We start from the raw sequence: 19227 nt of genomic DNA, 5'->3' as shown, positions 1-19227 counted from the left end.
CACAGGAAAAATTCTATTCCAGCGTTATTCCCCCTTGATGTTATATGCATAGTCATGATGTATTCTATACATTCATCAATTTTATTTAAAATAAAAAACTGATCCAGTTAAGGGTTGTGGGGAGCTGGGTACTATTCCGGTTCACACTGGACAAGACGCAGAGCGCTCCCAGGGCAGGTGGCCACACAGACAGATGAATACATTCACTTCGATATTCAATTCAGAGTCTCCATTTCACTTCACCTTTATATCTTTATATTGTGTGAGAGAACCGTAGCACTGGAGGAAACACGCACAGAGATCACAAGGAGATGATGTAAATTTCAGACGGAGTTTGAGTCCAGGAAGTTCTTTATTATTAGAAATGACTTGGGACAGTTTGGCCATTTTCAAGTCTTTTTACAAGTTTAATCTACATTGTGCAAATTTTTTTAAGTTTGCACTGATGTTGTGAATTTATGTGCGGTGCATAAGTATATGTAGTTTGACCACATGTGGAAAACACGTCATCATCGAGGGTGTACAGCCATAGCGTACAGCGTACGTACGGTGTCCTTTTCAGAAGTCATGCATAACTCACTTATATTTGACAAAGGTATGTACAGGGAAACATAGAGATGATTGCAGGTGTTTGACATCAACAAAATCATTCTGAAAAACATGTGGCAGCCATCAAATGTCCTTTACATCATAAGGTTGTACATATGATTACCAGCTGTCAAAAAATAGTTAAGTAGTCTTTAATTTAGAAATTTTAGAGGGACATACTGGTCCACATTTCTCAAAAGTATATTGTATTTATTGCACTGACTTATAACGAAAAAATTTTATTGCAACACTCACAGGTAGTCAGGTCACTCTTTCTTAGTGATTCGTATCTTAAGAGGTTCTTCTACAGTAATTATGATGATAATTACTTAAGCAATTACCCGACAATGTTAAACATTGTATAAGACGGGACAATAACAATGAGAATGCAGAGAATAATGGGCACAACGGCAGACAGAAGACAGCCGTGAAAAGATAAGCTGTAGGTAGCGGCAAGTCAAACCATGGCACAGGAGAGGAGGAAAAACGGGAAGAAGAAGAGGAGGAGAGCAGATGTGATAATCATGTCTGGGAAAATAAAACAGCAGTGGAGAATAGAAGACTGGATAACAACATTGCATGCACACTGAAAGGCCAAGAAAAGGGAGGGACGGGGATATGTGGGTAAGTCATGTGAGGAAACGGACAGCTGAGGGCTAGAAATGATGGATGATGATGGAATCCCAGAGAAGAGCAAGAGGCAGAAAGAGGAGAGAGGAAAAGGCAGAAATGGAGAAAGACGACAGCCCAGAGTTTGATGTGAAATAGCTGCAGGAAGAATAATTCCCATACTAATTTAAGTGGGTTACACAGACAGACAGAAGTAGACAAAGAGAGAGAGAAAGAGGCAGGACAAAGACAAATGTGTCATTTAAAGAAGCTGATGAGCGGCTGGAGGAAAAGTCCCAGAGTTCCCAGCACACACACTGTCACAAAAACCCACAGGAAGATCCTGTCGATGACCATGGCGACGTACTTCCAGTCATCCTCCACCTGGGGAGAGGAAGGACGAGAATTTAGATGTGTATGGAAGTAGAAAAAAGACAAAATATCTAGGGCACACAAATTCATGAACTAGCACTGCTCTCTCTCTTTTCCCTAAAAGACTTCAAGCGACCTTTGCTTAATGGTAATTGTGAAATCTCGAGCAGTGGCACAAACCATCACATTCACTGTATGTCACTGTGTCAACACCAGAGCTGTATGGCTATGAGGAGTGTGCGTGTTTATGTGGAAGATATAGGCTGAAAGGCCCACCAGTGTTTACGACTACGCATCTGGCCGTTGTTAGAGTTTGTACAATATGTGTGTGTGTGTGTGTGTGTGTGTGTATATGCTATTGCATGTATTCCTTGATCAGTCAGGTGTGAACAATAGGATCACGGCTGCACTGACCATAATGCCATTGTGTGCCTATAGAGGAGCCGGTATGGCTATTCTACATGCCTCAAAGAAAAGATGGAGCTGAGGCAACAAGCATATCAGGACCATCCAGAGTGTGAAGGAGGCAGAAGCAAAGCCCTGCATCTGCAACAAACAAGCAGCTTTACAGTCCCTTTTTAGCTCCGTCTAAATGGTTTCTACACCATTTACTAAGCTAGGTAGACATTCACACACTGCAGAGATAACACACATGCAGTATAGCTTTGTTGTGTGTGTGTGTGCGTGTTTGTATGTGGGCTGGGTGCATTGTGAAGACAAAATCTATTCACACCATTCTATTGGTGGGAGGGGAATGTTTATTTTAGTGTTAAGACTTGATTTTAGGTTAGGACCAGGTCATGGTTAAGGTACGACTTGAGATTAGACATCTCAGAGTTATAGTTAAGGTTTGGGTAGGCCTCTGTGATGTGCTCTCTGGTTTTGCTATGGCCTCAAGATTGTGTCTTTCCCTCGTCTTATGCTTGTGTTTGTGTCTCCCTTTAGGAGCTAGTAGGCGGCATATGCAACAATAATACTTTAATACAATAATAATACTATTGTCTTTTTTATTCGACACATTCTTCTTCCTTGTCAAAAACCTGCCGCCTACATGACACACAATGAAACTCAGCTGCCAACAGTTCGGTCAGAAGCTCAGGTGTCTTAAGCTAACAGTGGATAATATAGCCTCGAGCCACTAGCCTCAAGCAGAGATGAGGAGCAGCTACAGATGTCTGGTGGGCTCTCTTCTGTCTATCTCAACACACCCACATTTTACTCACTGCACACATGGGGATTTTCACTGTTAATCACACTTTTATAGTATTATTAGACCTTCTGCGGAAAGATGGTTTAAGTCTAATGGGAAGATGCAATCTACTGCTATCATTTTTCTAGGGCAAGTAGATTTTCTCCAGTCATTTTGCAGAAAACAACAGAGACAGCTACAACTGTTTAGCTGCTTACGTACCTCTTTGGCTTTGTTGCGAGTTCTCATGTTCTCCGCAATGTACTTCACGCTCTCGATGGCCTGCTTGATCTCTGGTGACACCACAGAGAAGGCAACGACAGCGTTGACGGGCGACGGGGCATTCAGAGGCCTCGGAACCTTGGGCGGCCCCGATTCCTGGGGTCCTTGGGTCTGGGGTGCCTGGGGTGCCTGGGGTGCCTGGGGAGGAGGAGGGGGAACCATCGGGGGAGGGACAGGAGTCGGCACCTCCTTGCCTCTGTAGGGGCACCTCCTGTTCATATCCCGGTTCATCTCGCCATACTCCACACAGTTCATGGAGCCACCAGCTGAGGAGGCCCCTCCTCCCCCCGCGCCACCATCCAGCGGTGGACAGGCTACACCCCCCGTTATACCTCCAACACTGACACTTCCTGTGCCACTTCCTCCTCCTATGCTGTTCTTTCTCTTCTTTTTTCCTCCGCTGCTCCCTCCTCCTCCTCCTCCTCCTCCTCCTGTTCCTGCTGTAATAGCAGGGGAGGAGCAGCCCTGGTCGATAGGACGCCTCATCAGCATCACCCTGGGCAGCACCCCAAGGAACACAGCCCTGACCCACTCCGGCATTGTGTGAGTCATAGGGGTGCGGTAGTGGACGTTCAACACAAAGACAGTGATGACAATGCTGAGCGTGACAAAAATCATGGTGAACAGGAGGTACTCGCCGATCAGAGGGATGACAAGTGATGTTGACGGGATGGTCTCTGTGATGACCAGCAGGAACACAGTGAGGGAGAGGAGGACGGAGATGCACAGGGTAACCTTCTCGCCACAGTCAGACGGGAGGTAGAACACCAACACGGTGAGGAAGGAGATGAGGAGGCAGGGGATGATGAGGTTGATGGTGTAGAAGAGCGGCAGGCGGCGGATGTAGAAGGAGTAGGTGATGTCTGGGTAGATCTCCTCACAGCAGTTATACTTGATGTCATGCTTGTATCCCGGTGCATCGATGATCTCCCACTCCCCACTTTCCCAGAAGTCTTTCAGGTTTACCTGCAGAAATGCAAATGGGAAAAGTTATTTTTAGGTTTCACAGTTTCTGTTTATGAAATTCAAAATCCAGTCAGTTTATTTAAAGTTGTTTTTTTGGGCAGTTTTTGCCTTTATTCATATAGGGACAGTGAGAGAGTGACAGTAAAGTCGAGGAGAGAGAGGGGATGACATGCAGCAAAGGGCCATGGGTCGAAATTGGACCCATGGCCGCTGCAGTAAGGACTGAGCCTAAGTGGTACGCGCTCTACCAGCTGAGCCACCAGGGCACCCCAAAATCAAGTCAGTTTAAAGTGACACATGTGGACAGTTCGACGTGTTCAGAAGTTGGCAGATGTTTGTAAACTGTGATGCCTCATTAAATGTTTTCTGACAACAAAATGAGGAGATTTAACTTTTTGCCCAAATCGAGGAAATTATAAAAAAAGGTAATTTGGCTTAGTACTAAAATGTTCCTGCTAACAATTTTAGAATTACAAAAGATAAAATACAAGTTCCACAAAAAAACAAAATATTGTATAGCAAATATATCATGTAGAATAAAACTGCTAGAATAAAAGTTAGAATAAAATTGTGACCTAGAAAGACCCACTGACCTTTGAGCCAATGAGCACCAGGTCGATCTTTGCCTTGTCGTACGTCCAGGAGCCAAACTTCATAGAACAGTTCTGGTAGTCAAAGGGGAAATAGGTGATGTCCATGGGGCAAGATGATTTGAAAATAGCTGGAGGAATCCAGGTGATGGTGCCATCAAACTTCAGCAGAGCCTTGGTTTTGTCCTCTACAAGGAAATCACCTACGGCACTGTGAGAGAGAGTTTCCAGGGAGATGTAAATGTCATTTCACTTAGAGGCCATTACAGCATTTACCTCAAAAAGGTCAAGAGATGGTGAGCATAAATAAATAGCATTAGAAGAATAAGAATAAGATGTTAACTTATGAAAATTTTAGACGGCTAACTACTGTACATCATGGTACTACTGCCAAAGCCACCTGATGGGTTTATATGTGGTTGCCTATGACGGGTGATGTCTATTTAAAGCCTCTTTACATCTTACCGTCTGCGAGCAAAACTTACTTGTTGTACAGAACAATGTCCGGCCTCCAAATTTTATTGGAGGGAACTCGTATGAACTCAATCCCATCGTATTCAACAGGGGCCCATCTCAGTTTGTAGTCATTCCACACCTGAAAGATGAAACTTAGTGTAAATCACTGTTGTACAAATAATCTGACAGACATCGCATGTAGGATGAATATCACTCACATGTCTCAGCCACAGATTGGTTTCCATAATCTGATTCACCTCATCCTGTGAGGACGGAAAAGGGTGAATTAGTCATCAGAGCAAAAAGAACTTAGATGAATGGATGAGCCACGTGCTTTTATAAAACATCTTATTTCTTTGGTTAGAGACAATTAGCTATTCTTACCACTTTGACCAGTTGAGATATGGAGACCTCAAACTCCACTGTGACTGGATCAGATACATTCTCCACTGGTCGGATGAACTGGTTGTACCTCCGGAACAACCTCCGAAACAATCTGTCCTCCGCTTTAGATGAAAAGCAGTCTAATGAAACAGAGAAGAGGAAGAGGAGGAAATGATAGAAGAAGACGATGAGCAATTACAATGGCATAAAGGCACTGACAGCGGGGAAAACAATTATTAACCATTAATTTACTGTGTTCAAATTCGGGCGTTGAGACGCCCTCCAAGACCATAACTGCAAGAAAATTGAACCTGACTTCAACATTACTAAAAGGTCAGTCACTCAAAATAATTTAACATTAGTGTCTTCCAAACAAAATATGATTGTTTGTGATGATTGTTATGCTCTTATGATAGTTGTACTCTTTCACAGGACATTGCCTCAATGTTCTCTCTTTCACTTTCTAGCTACAGCAGATAGACGAAGCAACACGCATCCCTAGATCAAATGGTTCCCCATGATCACAGAAAGCATATCACTAGTGATATTTAGGTGTGCAGATAGTTTTACTTTATATTCTGAAGTTTTGAGAGAAAAGCTCCTTGGAGTTCAGGGCACAAATAAACCCAAGCCTTGGAGTGAGTGGAAAAATGGAAAATACAGTTTGTTTTAGTTTGATGTAGGTGAAATGACCCTTTAACTGTTTAATTGATGTGTCTTTGCTCTAGAGGCTGTGAGGGATCGAAGAGTGTTATGAGAGGCATTTCAGCTGCGTGTTTAAATGGTGAAGGCAAAGCCTAAAAGCTTTGAGCAGATCTCCAAACACAAAATGCTTTAAGTAAAAAAAGAATGACGTGTCCCTGAGCGTGTTTGTGCCCTTTGTCAGGATGGATTGAAGGTCATATCGTGGGCAACTGCCACTAGAAACACTGATGCCTCGGATGGCGCATAGACCCACGCCTGTCCAAGCAGAAAATGTTGCCTCTCTTGGGACAGCACACACTCACACCACCAGCACAACCTCAGAAACATTGTGCCAGTGGCTTCAATGGTGGCTCCAAGTCCTCAATACAAATCCTCTATAACCTCTTTCTTCTGGTTAACTAAACACAGGATACCAACAGAACTTAGCTATTTCCATGTTGGCCATTGAGACAGTGTTAGTGTGCCCCTTGGATTTTGAACTGACTGATTGATTTTGTTCAAGCACAAACACTTTTTTTTTCAAAGCAGGGACCGACCTCTGTAGCTTTCAAGTCAAGAAGTGGTGCACATATTATTCAACACAGTCCCAAACCATCAAACTTGCACTTAGCGAGCTGCATGAACAATTTTAGAGATGGAGGAGAATGTGCTTCACCGAGAGGGCAAATGGGCCACAACCCATATACACACAAATAGCCACATTCACTGAAAAGGTTTGTTTCCTTGACAACATCTAAATAAAACATGGGACACTTTCTGTCTGTGCGAGTCAGTTAACTCTCTACAAACCAGAAGCATGTAAAACTGGTTCAAAAATTTACAGTGACATTTCCCCATCTGCTTACTCTTCATAATTTACATCATTATCATCTCTTAATAATTTGTGTGTCACATCTCATCACTAAAACTGGTGCAAAGGGGAACAACTGAAATACTGTGTAGGTTAGGCTGCCTACAAGTTTGCTTTAGAGGCAGTCTTTTACAGCAAGCATTGCAACTGATCAAAATATGTACTGAAAATATAAACTGCAATTACTAATTGCAGGCTATTACTGTAAACTAGTTCACCAAAGCAAGCATGCTTAGAGTGTAAGCGCAGTTAAGTAGGTGGTTTGTGTTGTTTTCTATAGAGATATAGACTTTGAAAATGAGAATATATGTAGACCTTGAGCAAGGATGGTGCTTTCATAAAATATAATCTTTGAAGACCCTATAAGCTCAAACAAGTATTTCATTTTCACTGCCCATAGAGCCACAAAGCAGCTCTTCCATTTATTGCTGTTGGGAGTACACTTAGATGGATATCTTGCAGACGTACATATCAGATTACAGTCTGTGCAGTTCCTCATTTTAGGAGACTTGTCCGTTTGCTCTATGTTCACAAATCAGACTTGCTAAGGCCAAGGGGAAATAACAGTCTGAATTGAATTTTATCCCTTGTTGGTTTATTTTAGGGGCTATCTAAATCTGAAGCATGTCAACAAATGTTACAGCCTAACAATAAATTTACAGAAACACTGTGAAAACACGTCTTCGACCATTTATACAGTACAATTAGTACAGTACAGTTAATTTTAAATTACAGGGGACTAACACATCTTTGGGGTAGACTCATCTTAAAAATTCAATCTCTAAAACACACAGCACTTATATAATCACAACATCCGGTGCACATAAAACGATGAACAAACACAAACACACATACGACTCCATACAATATTTAGTCCCACGTAAAGGTCAAAACAGGAACAGAATGCTGCAGCAAATGGGAAAGTATGCAATGACATGACATGATTTATTACACTTACAACTAAACTTAAATCTTTATCACTGCCTCCTCTAAATCCATGGTGAGGTGTGAGTCTCACTCAATTTCAAATTCAGATAAGAGCACATATTGCAGGGCGCAGACCAGTGGAGGCTGAAGCTATTCAAGTCCACTGAGATAAATGAAAATCAGGTCGTGCAGCTTCTTTTTTTTTTTTTTTTTTTCCTAACCCCAAACATTTTCAGCTGCATTGCTTTCATCAGTCTGATGAACCAAAGACATCTGGGGTAGTAAATCTGAAAAAAGAGTTCAGTTGATTTGATTACAGTCAAGTTAATTTCAACATGAATTGTTTTAATACAAAACTATCCCAAGATGTTGACTAAAAAAAAAACTAGAACAGGTCAGATCTAGAGCCAATACTCTAGTGTATGGGTAAAAAGTTACATTATATTATAGTGGCTTCAAAACTGTTAAGAAGTTTTCTGAGGTCACTGGCAGAGGCGAGCCGAGTCTTAAAGCTTAATGAAAATGCCTCTCTGGAGAGACACTTGTGTAATTTCAGCTCTTGGTACCTGCCTTAAAAACTGCCCGCTGCTCCCTGATTCGCTGCTCCTGCCAGAACCTTGTTTAAGCCTCTAATTGGGCGGGGGGACACCAGGGCAATTAAAATCAGTCAATTAATTGGACCTTTTGTTCACTGTGACAAAAAATAAAAAAATAAAGCCAATCATTTTTTTCTTCATCTGTTGGCACAGTCACTCCGTTAATTCCCTTCTTTGTTCTGCCACTGAAGATCTTAAGTACCCCTAATCTAAAGGAAGTTAATTATAACCTTTGCACTTTCACCTCAGTTGTACTCAACTTTTACTATTCGCCACACTCCCAGGCATTTAATGTAAGGATTCATTTTTGTGGAAAATGAGTGCATAATGAGTGTACATGTGAAAGTAACAGACAGTGAGTGATTTATTTATGACATTTATGATGAAAGATGATTTATGAAGATCAAGCCTTCCTTTCAGTAAATATACACTGCTTCTTGCAGTGGTCAAGTTACAGTTGAATTCCAGGGCACATGTAATTTCACCTGATCCAGCCATTGAGTTACATTTACAACATAATAGGCTCATAAAGCTTGTATCTATTATGCTCAGATGATGCTTCAGGTCAAGCAAAACTTCACATTGAAATGACACTGAGAGTCTACAGTCATGCTACCGGCTCCATGAGGCTTTACTTTAGCACAGCGAGGCTTTCAACTAAATGACGTCAGCATGCTAACATGCTCAAAATGACAATGCTAACATGTGGATGTTTAGCAGGTATAATGTTTACCTTGTTCACCACCTTGGTTTAGGATGTTAGCATGCTAAGATTTGCAATTTGGCAGTAAACACAAAGTATAAGTAGGTGCTGGCAGTGTCATGAGTTTCAAACAAATTCAATTTGACCTGATGATGGTGTGAGGTGCAAAGTTAAGAGATCAGACAAAGATTCAGGGTATCACCAAAGTTATATGGCAATATCCGCTGGGGACCATACATTTCATCCATCCAATAGTTGGTGAGATATTTAAGTTTGGACTTAAGTGGTGGATCAACCAACACTTCCATCCCTAGAGTCTCACCACTAGCATGGCTAAAAACTGACTGTTAAGATTGTCACAAACTGCTCCAGAAGTCATTAACAAAATGTGTCTTGTCTTTTCTCTGCTCACTTGTCTCAAGTCATTGTGGACAAAACTGCCTCTGATGATGAACATCACGTCAAATCAACTTGACAGTCATGTTTCATTTGACCAGACATGTGCTATTTCCTTTCCCAGTCTTTGTGACATTGCTCTAACAAAGTGACAAGCCTTTGTTCTGACACGGATGAAGCCAAGTCAAGCAGTCATGCATTTCACCTTTAAATAGCCACATTGATTTAGAATTAGCAAGCCAAACAGTGAGTCTGTCTCTCATGACTACAGGAGCCTAAAGCTGCAGAAAGAGCCGTGGCCTGTCTTTGATCAGGCATGTGCTTAACAGGATGAGCCTTGGAGCGAGTGGTGGACACTCCAAAGGAACTAATTACCCTCCAATAATACGCTGCCGACAGTGTGTGCGAGTGCATGGAAAAGAGATATAAAGAGAGAGAGTGAGAGAGTGGAGGGAAGAGATAGGAGGAGAGAAGTGACAGGGAGAACAAGCCGAGAAAAGCTAGATAGAGTGTCTCTGCTCTCAAGGGTTTTTGATGGCCTGACCGTGACACGCTGAATGACGCACAAGAGGATCCACACTGATTACTGCATGTGCTTTGACTATCCCATCAAGTATATGGTGCATGTTATAACCCATGTATGTTTTCATGTATGAGGGCTTGCCTATTTGTGTATATACAGTATATGTGTGTGTGTGTGTGTGTGTGTGCCATGTTCCTATTTATGAACAGTATGTCCATTCACCGTTGATTTGACTCACTCTGAACAGCATATGATTTTTTTTCACTGACGCATGAAATTCAATAGTTCTTTGCTTCCATGATTTCATCTGAGAAGATGTACTTGTTGGAGTTTGGAGGTCAGATCTTTTCATGTTATAAGAAAATGTAAGTAAATTCCAATTTTTACAAAAAAAAAAAATTAAAAAAGAGGACATCCTGTGAGGCAAAAGTGTCTTAAGTAGCCCAATCCAATAATATGTTTATTAAAAATAATCTGAACAAAACTAAAGCATGTGAAGCTTTTAATGTCAGGGTCTGACGAACAGAACAATAATGGCCCTACATAACAGCCGTGGGATGCTGGGAACTAAAATATTCATTTTATATTGTGTATTGTGTCATAGTGGAACCTGACTTTTTCACATGACTCCGGTATTGGCCAGATCTATGTTTTATATGCTTTATTTATTGATGTCATTATAAAATTTCCACTATATCTTATATTCATTCAGTCCTAGTGAGCTATGTTTTTAGTGGCATATAAATGCGTGGCTTCAGGTTTCCTTGCAGAAAAATTATTCAAATCAGTTGCATAAAATGAGGCATGCAGATTTTGAATTTGAAAAAAGGAGAGCACTGGTAGCACTGGTCAGTCCCTAGCAGTTCCTTCCCAATCACCTGTGTACATCAAGCAGGCCGAGGAAGCTACGACTGGTCTGGTTTATTTCTACTGACCAAGTCACAGCAAGAAATTATGATTCTATGATCACCTAATCTGACATAGTGCCCATCCAAAAAAAAAAAGAAAAAAATATATTGTGCTCACCAGAAAAGAGGGAGATGGGAGAGAGAGGGAGGTTCGGCTGCTCTATCGGCAATAAAACTCAATACTCAAAGTTTCAACTGAAAAGTTCAGTGACACGTGTCTTCATGTGACTTGCAGATACTTAACAGCTGTGGTGACCATATGTTCAGTTTTAAAAGCAGCTACAGTCGGAGCATTTAGAGAAGCGCTTTATTGCAACAGGAGATGGAAATGCAACAGCGTATTGTATTGGACTCAGAAACACAGTTTCGACACGGTGTCTGTGCAGTGGGAGGTCGCAGTGCTTTTCACAGAGCTGCAGTCACAGCTGCAGGTAATTGACTAATCAGTACTAATGTCTATTTTTTCTCCCAGTGAGGCAGTGAGGCTGGAGCTCGCCTGTTGATCAGGCACGGCAGAAGCACCGACTCCATCAGTATTAAGTTAAGATTTTGAAAACTTCTTTGCTGTTGGCTTTCCAGGATAAGTATATTCTCTCTAAGTGTTGGCATATTCCTCAGTCTGATAAATCTTTTAATAATGTATCATCCCCCAAGGTTCACATACAGGAGGGCTGAAATTTGGAGGATAGGCTTATGAAGGCAGAAATTCAAACAAGCAGAAGACAGGTATTTATTCCAGGGTGTTACCCCTGTAGAAACTGCAGATCTTGCAGTTATATTAGTTCAAACTCCAACATTTCTTGCGTATACATCAGCAGGACATACAACATTACATCATCATAACCTGAAATTCCTGGGAAAAAAATCCTGCAGTTATTTTAGTCATGTCCTTGTAAAATGCTCTATGTTGTAAAACAACAAGGAAATTAGGAATTCACCTCAATGAACACAGGAGCTCTGTTAAGAGGTGTGATGTCAATTCACCAGCAGCAAGCAATTTTATGGAAAAAGGAAATAAATACACACACACAGAAAATTGAATATCTGCTGTGCACTCATAGTGATACCAAACAACCAAGAGGTGTGCGAAGAACTCTGAGACATCTTTTAGAGTGTGAAACACACAACGTAACTACAGTGCAGTCGTTTAGAACATTAAGAATGGCTTTCCTATAATATCATTTTTACACTCCACAGCCCTTCTCCTGGTTTACCTACTTAGGCTTAAATGTCTGATTATCTTCAGGGAAGATAAGAAGCTGCTAAAAGAGATCGAGTTATGACAAAATTAACCATTTTCTCATCTTCAGCACGACCTTCACCTTCAGCCCTGAGTACTGAGACAGCAATGAAATAATGGATACAAGTGGATAAAATGACTTAATGACTATGTTACTCTTCAAGGCATTGTTAAGAACTGAGAGGCAGCAGGAGTTACTTCTGCTCTTCCTGCAAGGAGTCACTCTAGATGGAAGATGACAGTTTCCTGCCTCTGGAGAGAGGAAGTCTCTGGGGTATGCCCAGGACATGCTGGAGAGATTACATTTGCTGACAAGTTCTCAAGACCCATCAAAGTCACAAAAGAAGGATGCTTAGCTGTGTTTTCCACAGCCATGGACAAGTGAATGGAAAATGGATGAATGGCTGGATGGATGAATGGAGGGTTTACTACTGGTCGATTCTGAGCTGGAGGCTACAACATACACACTGGAACATATCATGTTGTAGCAAACAGCAACTGAAGTTACAGTATTTCTCGCCATCATAGTTGAGCAGTTTGTTTGAACCTAAGGTAACTGCCAGCAAGGACTTTGATGAATGCATTAGGGCAACTGGTGAGAGTGTCACCACTGGGTGAAGGCAAAGCCTAACCTGGTGATCGTCGTACATGACACCAGGCTTGTTTCATTTCTTGTAAGAACACAGAGATGAAGTTCAAACTGAAGAGTTCAACACAACGACTGCAGACAACCCAAATGCCACAACCGCTGTGGCTTGGAAACAGTAGACTTGTACAAAAATAGACATGGGACTGAAAGACAAGGGCACTTTGAACATAAGATTGAAAATGGGAAACTAACAGTGAAATACTGTATACTATGAATGACACTGATGTAGTATGGATCTATTAGACTGGGGCTTAAATCATCTGTTAAATATCAAAGTTTAAATTTGTTGAGCCTAGACTTGTGTAACAAAATGTACTGAGCTACTGCAAAACATGCTGATAAAGATCTGACATGATTTGAGGGTCTAATTTAAGTTGGGATAATAAATAATAAATAATGCACTGGCATGAAAGGTCTGTAATACCTTGCTTTGTCTGCGTTATCATCTTGAGTGTTTAGGACACTTGACAAACATGATACAAAAAAAAACCCCAACAAATCACAAGAGAAAAAGAAGCCAGCTGATAGAAAATAATGCGTGGTATGAAAGAGGAATGGGGAAAGCAAAGCTAGCGAAAAATGTTTGGAAATCCTTGTCCTCCATATGAGGCATCTTGCCCAACCTCATCTCTAGCTTTCTATTTCTCACCCTCTCTCACTCCATCCTAAAGCGTGACTCAGTTCATTGCCAGCACTGGAGACCAGGATGTCCCAGAGGAATCAGGCAGCAGGGCTGTCTGGAGGAGGATGTCTGTGAAAAAGAGAAAGTGTGTGTGGTGGTGGTTGTGGTGGTGGTGGTTGGAGGGGAGTATGATGGTCTAAGCCAATCCATGGGGGGGTGGAATAAGGCCTCTGCATCTGCCTGTGGTGGTCACACAGTATGTGCGCAAGGGAAGGAGCGGGCGGGGGGGTTTGGTTGCAATAATCACATGACAATCGTGTTAAAAGGATCCTCAAGCCACCACACAGTTCTTAAGCCACACACACACACACACACACACACACACACACACACACACACACACACACACACACACACACACACACACATGCGTGCACACATGCACACACACACTGATCGTCTGTCAGACTTTAATGCAACTATATTGCTTCTGGGAGAGAAACCAGAGAGCTGTTCTGTAGTTCCAAGCTCAGAAGAGCATTTAAGTCTGGCAGAGGAGCAAATATGCTTGATGATGCTGCAATGCAAGGAGAACAGTCGATACAAGCAGACTTAGATAAAAGCTACAGAGGCTTAATATAAACCATTTTGAATACTGGTGAAAGAAACATTAGATTTTTTCCCCTTCGTTGGCCACGCTGCAAGCTCCATTGATCTAAAACATTCAGTTGTGATTCAATTGAGTATATACATATGCATATATATACGTATGTGTGTGTGTTTTTTTTTTATTATTATTAGCAGCCTGCACTTGCTGCTCTCTTGAAAATGTATATCCTCTTTATACTGTCAACATGCCGCCCCAGCCTTTTAAAATGCACAGTAAAGTGAGATAAAGGGTCAAGCCTGAAACATAATGCGGATCAGATCAGAATAATGCAGACATGGCTTCTGCTGTAGATGATGCAAGCAAAAGGTGCTTTGGGGAAATGCATCATGCAATTTCACTAATTTTAATCTCAAACTTTAAGGACCCTATGCTGTCCTGAAATATGTTGATGTGCACCACAGTCTATCCCACAGGCTGTGACTTCATTTTGAATGTCATATCTCCAAGTACGAACCCCTTGCTGTACAGATCTCTCACTCCTTGCCTCCAAGCCACTCCAACCAGATTCTATTTTTGACTAAAACGCCCAAATCCTATGGACTGCAGGATCAGCATTTCCTCTGTTATGGGGACAAATCACTCGATCCTGGATGGCAGGAGACAATACCTTCTGTAGCCCACTAATCAGACCCCCACTGGGAGTGTGTGTGTGTGTGTCAGTGTGTGTTTTTCACGCACTTATCTGCATACACAGCCCCTGTTCAGAATCATACAAAACCCCCCACAGCCAATGAGGGATTGAGGAAAGGAGGTGGAGGACAGAGTGGGGGGAAAGAGGAAGGTGAGGGCAAAATCCTTTCATTTTTCTGGCTTTTAGTTAAGTGAACCACCTCTTACTAGCAAGGATACAAAGTTGATTTCCTCTCACTTGAGCAAAATTCTCCTCTGCTGTGAGAGTATTAACACTGTTATCCCTTTTTTCCCTTTTGAATTTTACCCAGTTCAAGGGCAAAGCGACAAAGCAGTCCGCTGTGGCAAATCCATCCAGCTGAAGAGAATGACAGAGTGAGGCAGAGAAAGAGAGAAGTGAGGTAAGTCTGCATCAAGTTACAGGATGTGTGAAGCCAGTGTCTTTCACATGACGACTGGATCGTGACAATGCGAAGACACTTAGTGCTGCTCCCACGGGGCGACTCAAAGTACCACATCTGGGACATGCTCGCCGTTACACTCAGGAAGTCACAACATTTTCCTACAACATAGCTTGGATTCAATCTATAGCCAGAATAATCACACCTCCTAAAGTCTCTGCTGTATCTCCTAGGTCAGTCCCAAGTAAAGTATCTGTTAGTTTAAGGTAAAATGAAGAAGACTTGGGTGTTTAATATGAGCAGCAATACCTATTGTGTCTGAACAAAACGAGAAACATGCCACTTATAGGCAACTGCCCTAAAAAAGTACATATTTGATGAAAATTCAGTTAAAAACTGAATCTGACATCTGTATTGTTCCTGAAAACGTATGAAAATAGCTTTTTTTAAATTTGCAGAGTAACAGCCAAGTAGACAAAGCAAGATAGCTAGCTGCTGTATATCAAGTGAAAGCTAGCTGGGGAGAATGACAGCTAAAACCCGCCTTAGCTAAAGCTAAAAGTAAATTATTTATGCAGATGTTTTCCTCATAGCTCTTGTCTGTAATTGCAAAAATGTTTTCTGAATTTAATGGACATAAATATAGGTAGGCCTAATTCAGTTTGTTATTTGTTATTTCACATAACCGCTAATTAAATGAGGCTGGTCAAGGAATAAACCCAAACTAAAGCTAACTAGCTTAGCAGAGTATCAGGAGCTAGTCAAATTAATATGATTCGGTGTCGTTATGCTACTTTTAATTAAAATTTTAAATGTGTTAATTTATAAATAGATTTTTTCAAATGATCTTATATAACAACAACAAAACAGAGACACTTTAATTCCTATTAATTATTGTCCTTAAATAGTCAGTTCATTTACTTAAACAATACAGTGGATAAGAAAGCTGAATTTGTTAGATAGATGTTAGATGATAGACTGTTTTTCCGCCTAAAGATGCATAAAATGAAACCATTACATCTGCTTCAACTTTACTGCCTCTGTAGATAACTATCTCTGCATTTGGAGGACAGAAACTTAAACTTCAGCAACAGAGCATCCACAGAAAAACACATTAAAGTACATCCCACAATCCAGTGAGCACTTTGAGCAAATACACTGCCAAAAAATATTTACCACTTTAAAGCAAGTTATTGATCCTACACATAGACAGATAGGCTCCCCATTAGGCTGTGGTGCTCCCATCTGGAAAGAAAACTCCTCTTTGTGGATGTGAATGAGATGAAATTCAGATTAAAATAACCATTCAGTTACACAGCACAACACAGCATAAAAGTTTTGCTGTAAAGTGTTTATCTAGGCTTTGTTTTGCTCTGGGTCCCCTGGGAGCCACTCAAGGACCCCGCTTCAGAATCTGCAGTTTTAAAACACGCGGGATTTGGCAGCCGTACGTGAACTAAAGACCTTAGAAAATAAGAAATAGGCCATGGTTTTGGAAACACAAGGGAAGACGGTAGGAGACGAATCACACAGAGAGCAAAACAAAATACAGACAATATGTGCCGAAGTGATCCAGCTGTGATTTAATGTCACAAACTACAGACATTAAATTATACTTTTCCTCACAGCTTCCACTGTAACTTTTCCTGCTTGTTAAACCACTGGCAACAATGTGCCTGCTGAAATGCCCTTGAGTAAAACAATTCATCCCTACAGCTCCAGAGCCTATACTGTAATGCATTGTACCTAACCCTGACTTCTGACCTCTGTGGGTGGAGGGAGCACACATCCCCCTGCACATCTGGAAGACTCAGGTATGAAATCAACACTGACAGTCAAGGAGCTGCTGTTGGAGAGAAATGTATGTCATCCATGCGTTGGCTCGTTTTGTTCATGCATGAGTGCTTCACAGCAGCTTCAGGGGCACAATCACCATCGCAGATCATGTCCTGAGAAAACTGAACCCCGTGTGCATGTTAAAGTATCTTGTTTGATTTATTCCGTGCATACAGATCCGATTAGAGGCCCTCACCACATAGCCTATAGAATAGGAGTGACTCTACAAGTTTTGAGATCATATAGGATATTTAGGGGTGGGTTGGGGGGTGAAGGGGTGGGGGTGGGGTTCCTGCACTCAGAATGAATTGAAAAGAATGTCATTAGTTATCATCAAGATGCCTGGAAGGAAAGGTTACCTGAAAATACTGGTTTCCTCGTGCTTTACTCTCTGGATTTGGGATAAAAATCTGTTTGTTTTCGCTGATCTTTCTCTCAGACGCACAAGGGAAGTTCACCTGAGGTGGTAAAACTGATTTCACAGGCAAGGTCAAGAACCGCTCACAGGTCTTACCAGATAAAGTGACGGTATAAAGTAACGAGTACAATGGTACTTTTTGCGTTGCGAGTCCAGCACCGATCCAGGGCGCGCAGTGTCTTACCTTGCGCTGCGACGAGCACCAGCAGGAGCACGTTTGTTAGTTTCCCGGGGAAATTCATCGATTCATCGACGCTTGGAGACGCTCCCTGCGGATAAAAGATGATGCTGATGAGGGAAGTCTTGTCAGTAACCCACTACAGGCGTCTGCGAAGCCTCAAGATTAGAGCAACATTTTTCCTTTGCGCTCCGGAGCGTGGAGAGGTTGGACTCGCGGTGCGCCCTCCCGACATGGACAACTTCTGCACGTACCGCCTCCCTCCTCCCTCCGTCCGTCCCCGAGTCCCACACTCCCACCCACTCACCCACGGGCAAAACTCAGCGACCTGACTCACAGTGACTCACAGGTGATAAGTTTGGAATAATGAAATGGTTTTCAGCCATGGCTCTAACCGGTTCTGCCAGTTCCACTGCAAAAATATCCATCTTAACAAGTAATTTATTCTCATGTTCACCTATCTATCTATCTATCTATCTATCTATCTATCTATCTATCTATCTATCTATCTATCTATCTATTTGTTTGTCTGCACACAGTTTGAGAAAATTGTGTAAAAACATTTCTCTGAAAAAAAAGTTTAACTACAGTATCTCTAACCCAAATAATTATCCCCACATTTACTCAATATAGCTGTTGAGAAAGATGCAGCACACACACCTACCCACACACACACACACAAACACACACACAAACACACACACACAAGATCACATATTTTCAGTGCTGAGCTGTAAATGACCTATTTAGTCACTTAATTGATTTTGTACGCATAACAATGTGCAGGCAGCTTAAAGCATTAGCTGCTCTATAATAGAGTCTCGAAGGCTACACTGTCTGCCCAGTTCAAATAATGGAAAGCTATTAAAGCATAGCAACACTGCATGGAATTGCACTGGAACTATTATTCAAGTATCAAGTATATATTATAGTATTCAAGCCCAGACTGATTACTATATCGTCTTTAACATCATCTTTAAAGATAAAAAAAAGGCAGTAGTAATGTGGTTTTAAACATCATATGTTTCAGGTGAGGTAAATATTCAAATTCCTTTCTTTCACTGAAACATCTTTATTTATTTTTTAGCTCTGTCCTTTGTAAATATAAAGGAGCTTTTACCCCATCACTGGGAAAAAACAAATATGCATCAAAATATCTTCTTTGTTTGAAATTTCTAAAATTCATCTTTTGTAAAACTGAGTCAGACAAGCACTGTGTGTTGTTTTAGAAGTCAACAAATAACAGGATGATCAGAAATAGCTTTTAGTTGATTTGTCCCTTAATATTTCATGAATTCAAACATGCGTGCGTGCATGAACAGAACCTGCATGAATGTATGTGTGCATATACATGTTTTAATATTCAGCAGCATAAGATGTTTTTGTATCTGTCCTGCCGCAATATTCACCCCTCCTAACCTACTTACCTGGCCCAGAAACTACCACTACCTGTATATCTGCTTCTAACATGGAGTTAATTATATATACATATACATATACATATATATATATATATATATATATATATATACATATATA

At 41.3% G+C, this 19227-nt stretch overlaps 1 protein-coding gene across 1 annotated transcript; it reads right to left on the bottom strand.

Annotated features, from left to right (window-relative positions):
- Positions 1 to 1149: 1149 nt before the first annotated feature.
- LOC111232448 (neuronal acetylcholine receptor subunit alpha-3-like) lies at positions 1150 to 17836 on the bottom strand. Its single transcript, XM_022759972.1, has 8 exons — positions 17695 to 17836; positions 5437 to 5576; positions 5271 to 5315; positions 5082 to 5191; positions 4600 to 4807; positions 3380 to 4006; positions 2981 to 3118; positions 1150 to 1581 (listed from the first exon to the last, which is right to left on the bottom strand). The coding sequence occupies exons 1-8, from the start codon at positions 17750 to 17752 to the stop codon at positions 1456 to 1458; spliced, it is 1452 nt and encodes a 483-aa protein (XP_022615693.1). The 5' UTR covers positions 17753 to 17836; the 3' UTR covers positions 1150 to 1455.
- Positions 17837 to 19227: the final 1391 nt, after the last annotated feature.

Source organism: Seriola dumerili, unplaced genomic scaffold (genome assembly GCF_002260705.1).
Source record: "Seriola dumerili isolate Sdu_G_001 unplaced genomic scaffold, Sdu_1.0 BDQW01000331.1, whole genome shotgun sequence".
Lineage (NCBI taxonomy): Eukaryota > Metazoa > Chordata > Actinopteri > Carangiformes > Carangidae > Seriola > Seriola dumerili.
This window is presented reverse-complemented; position numbering and strand designations above follow the sequence as displayed.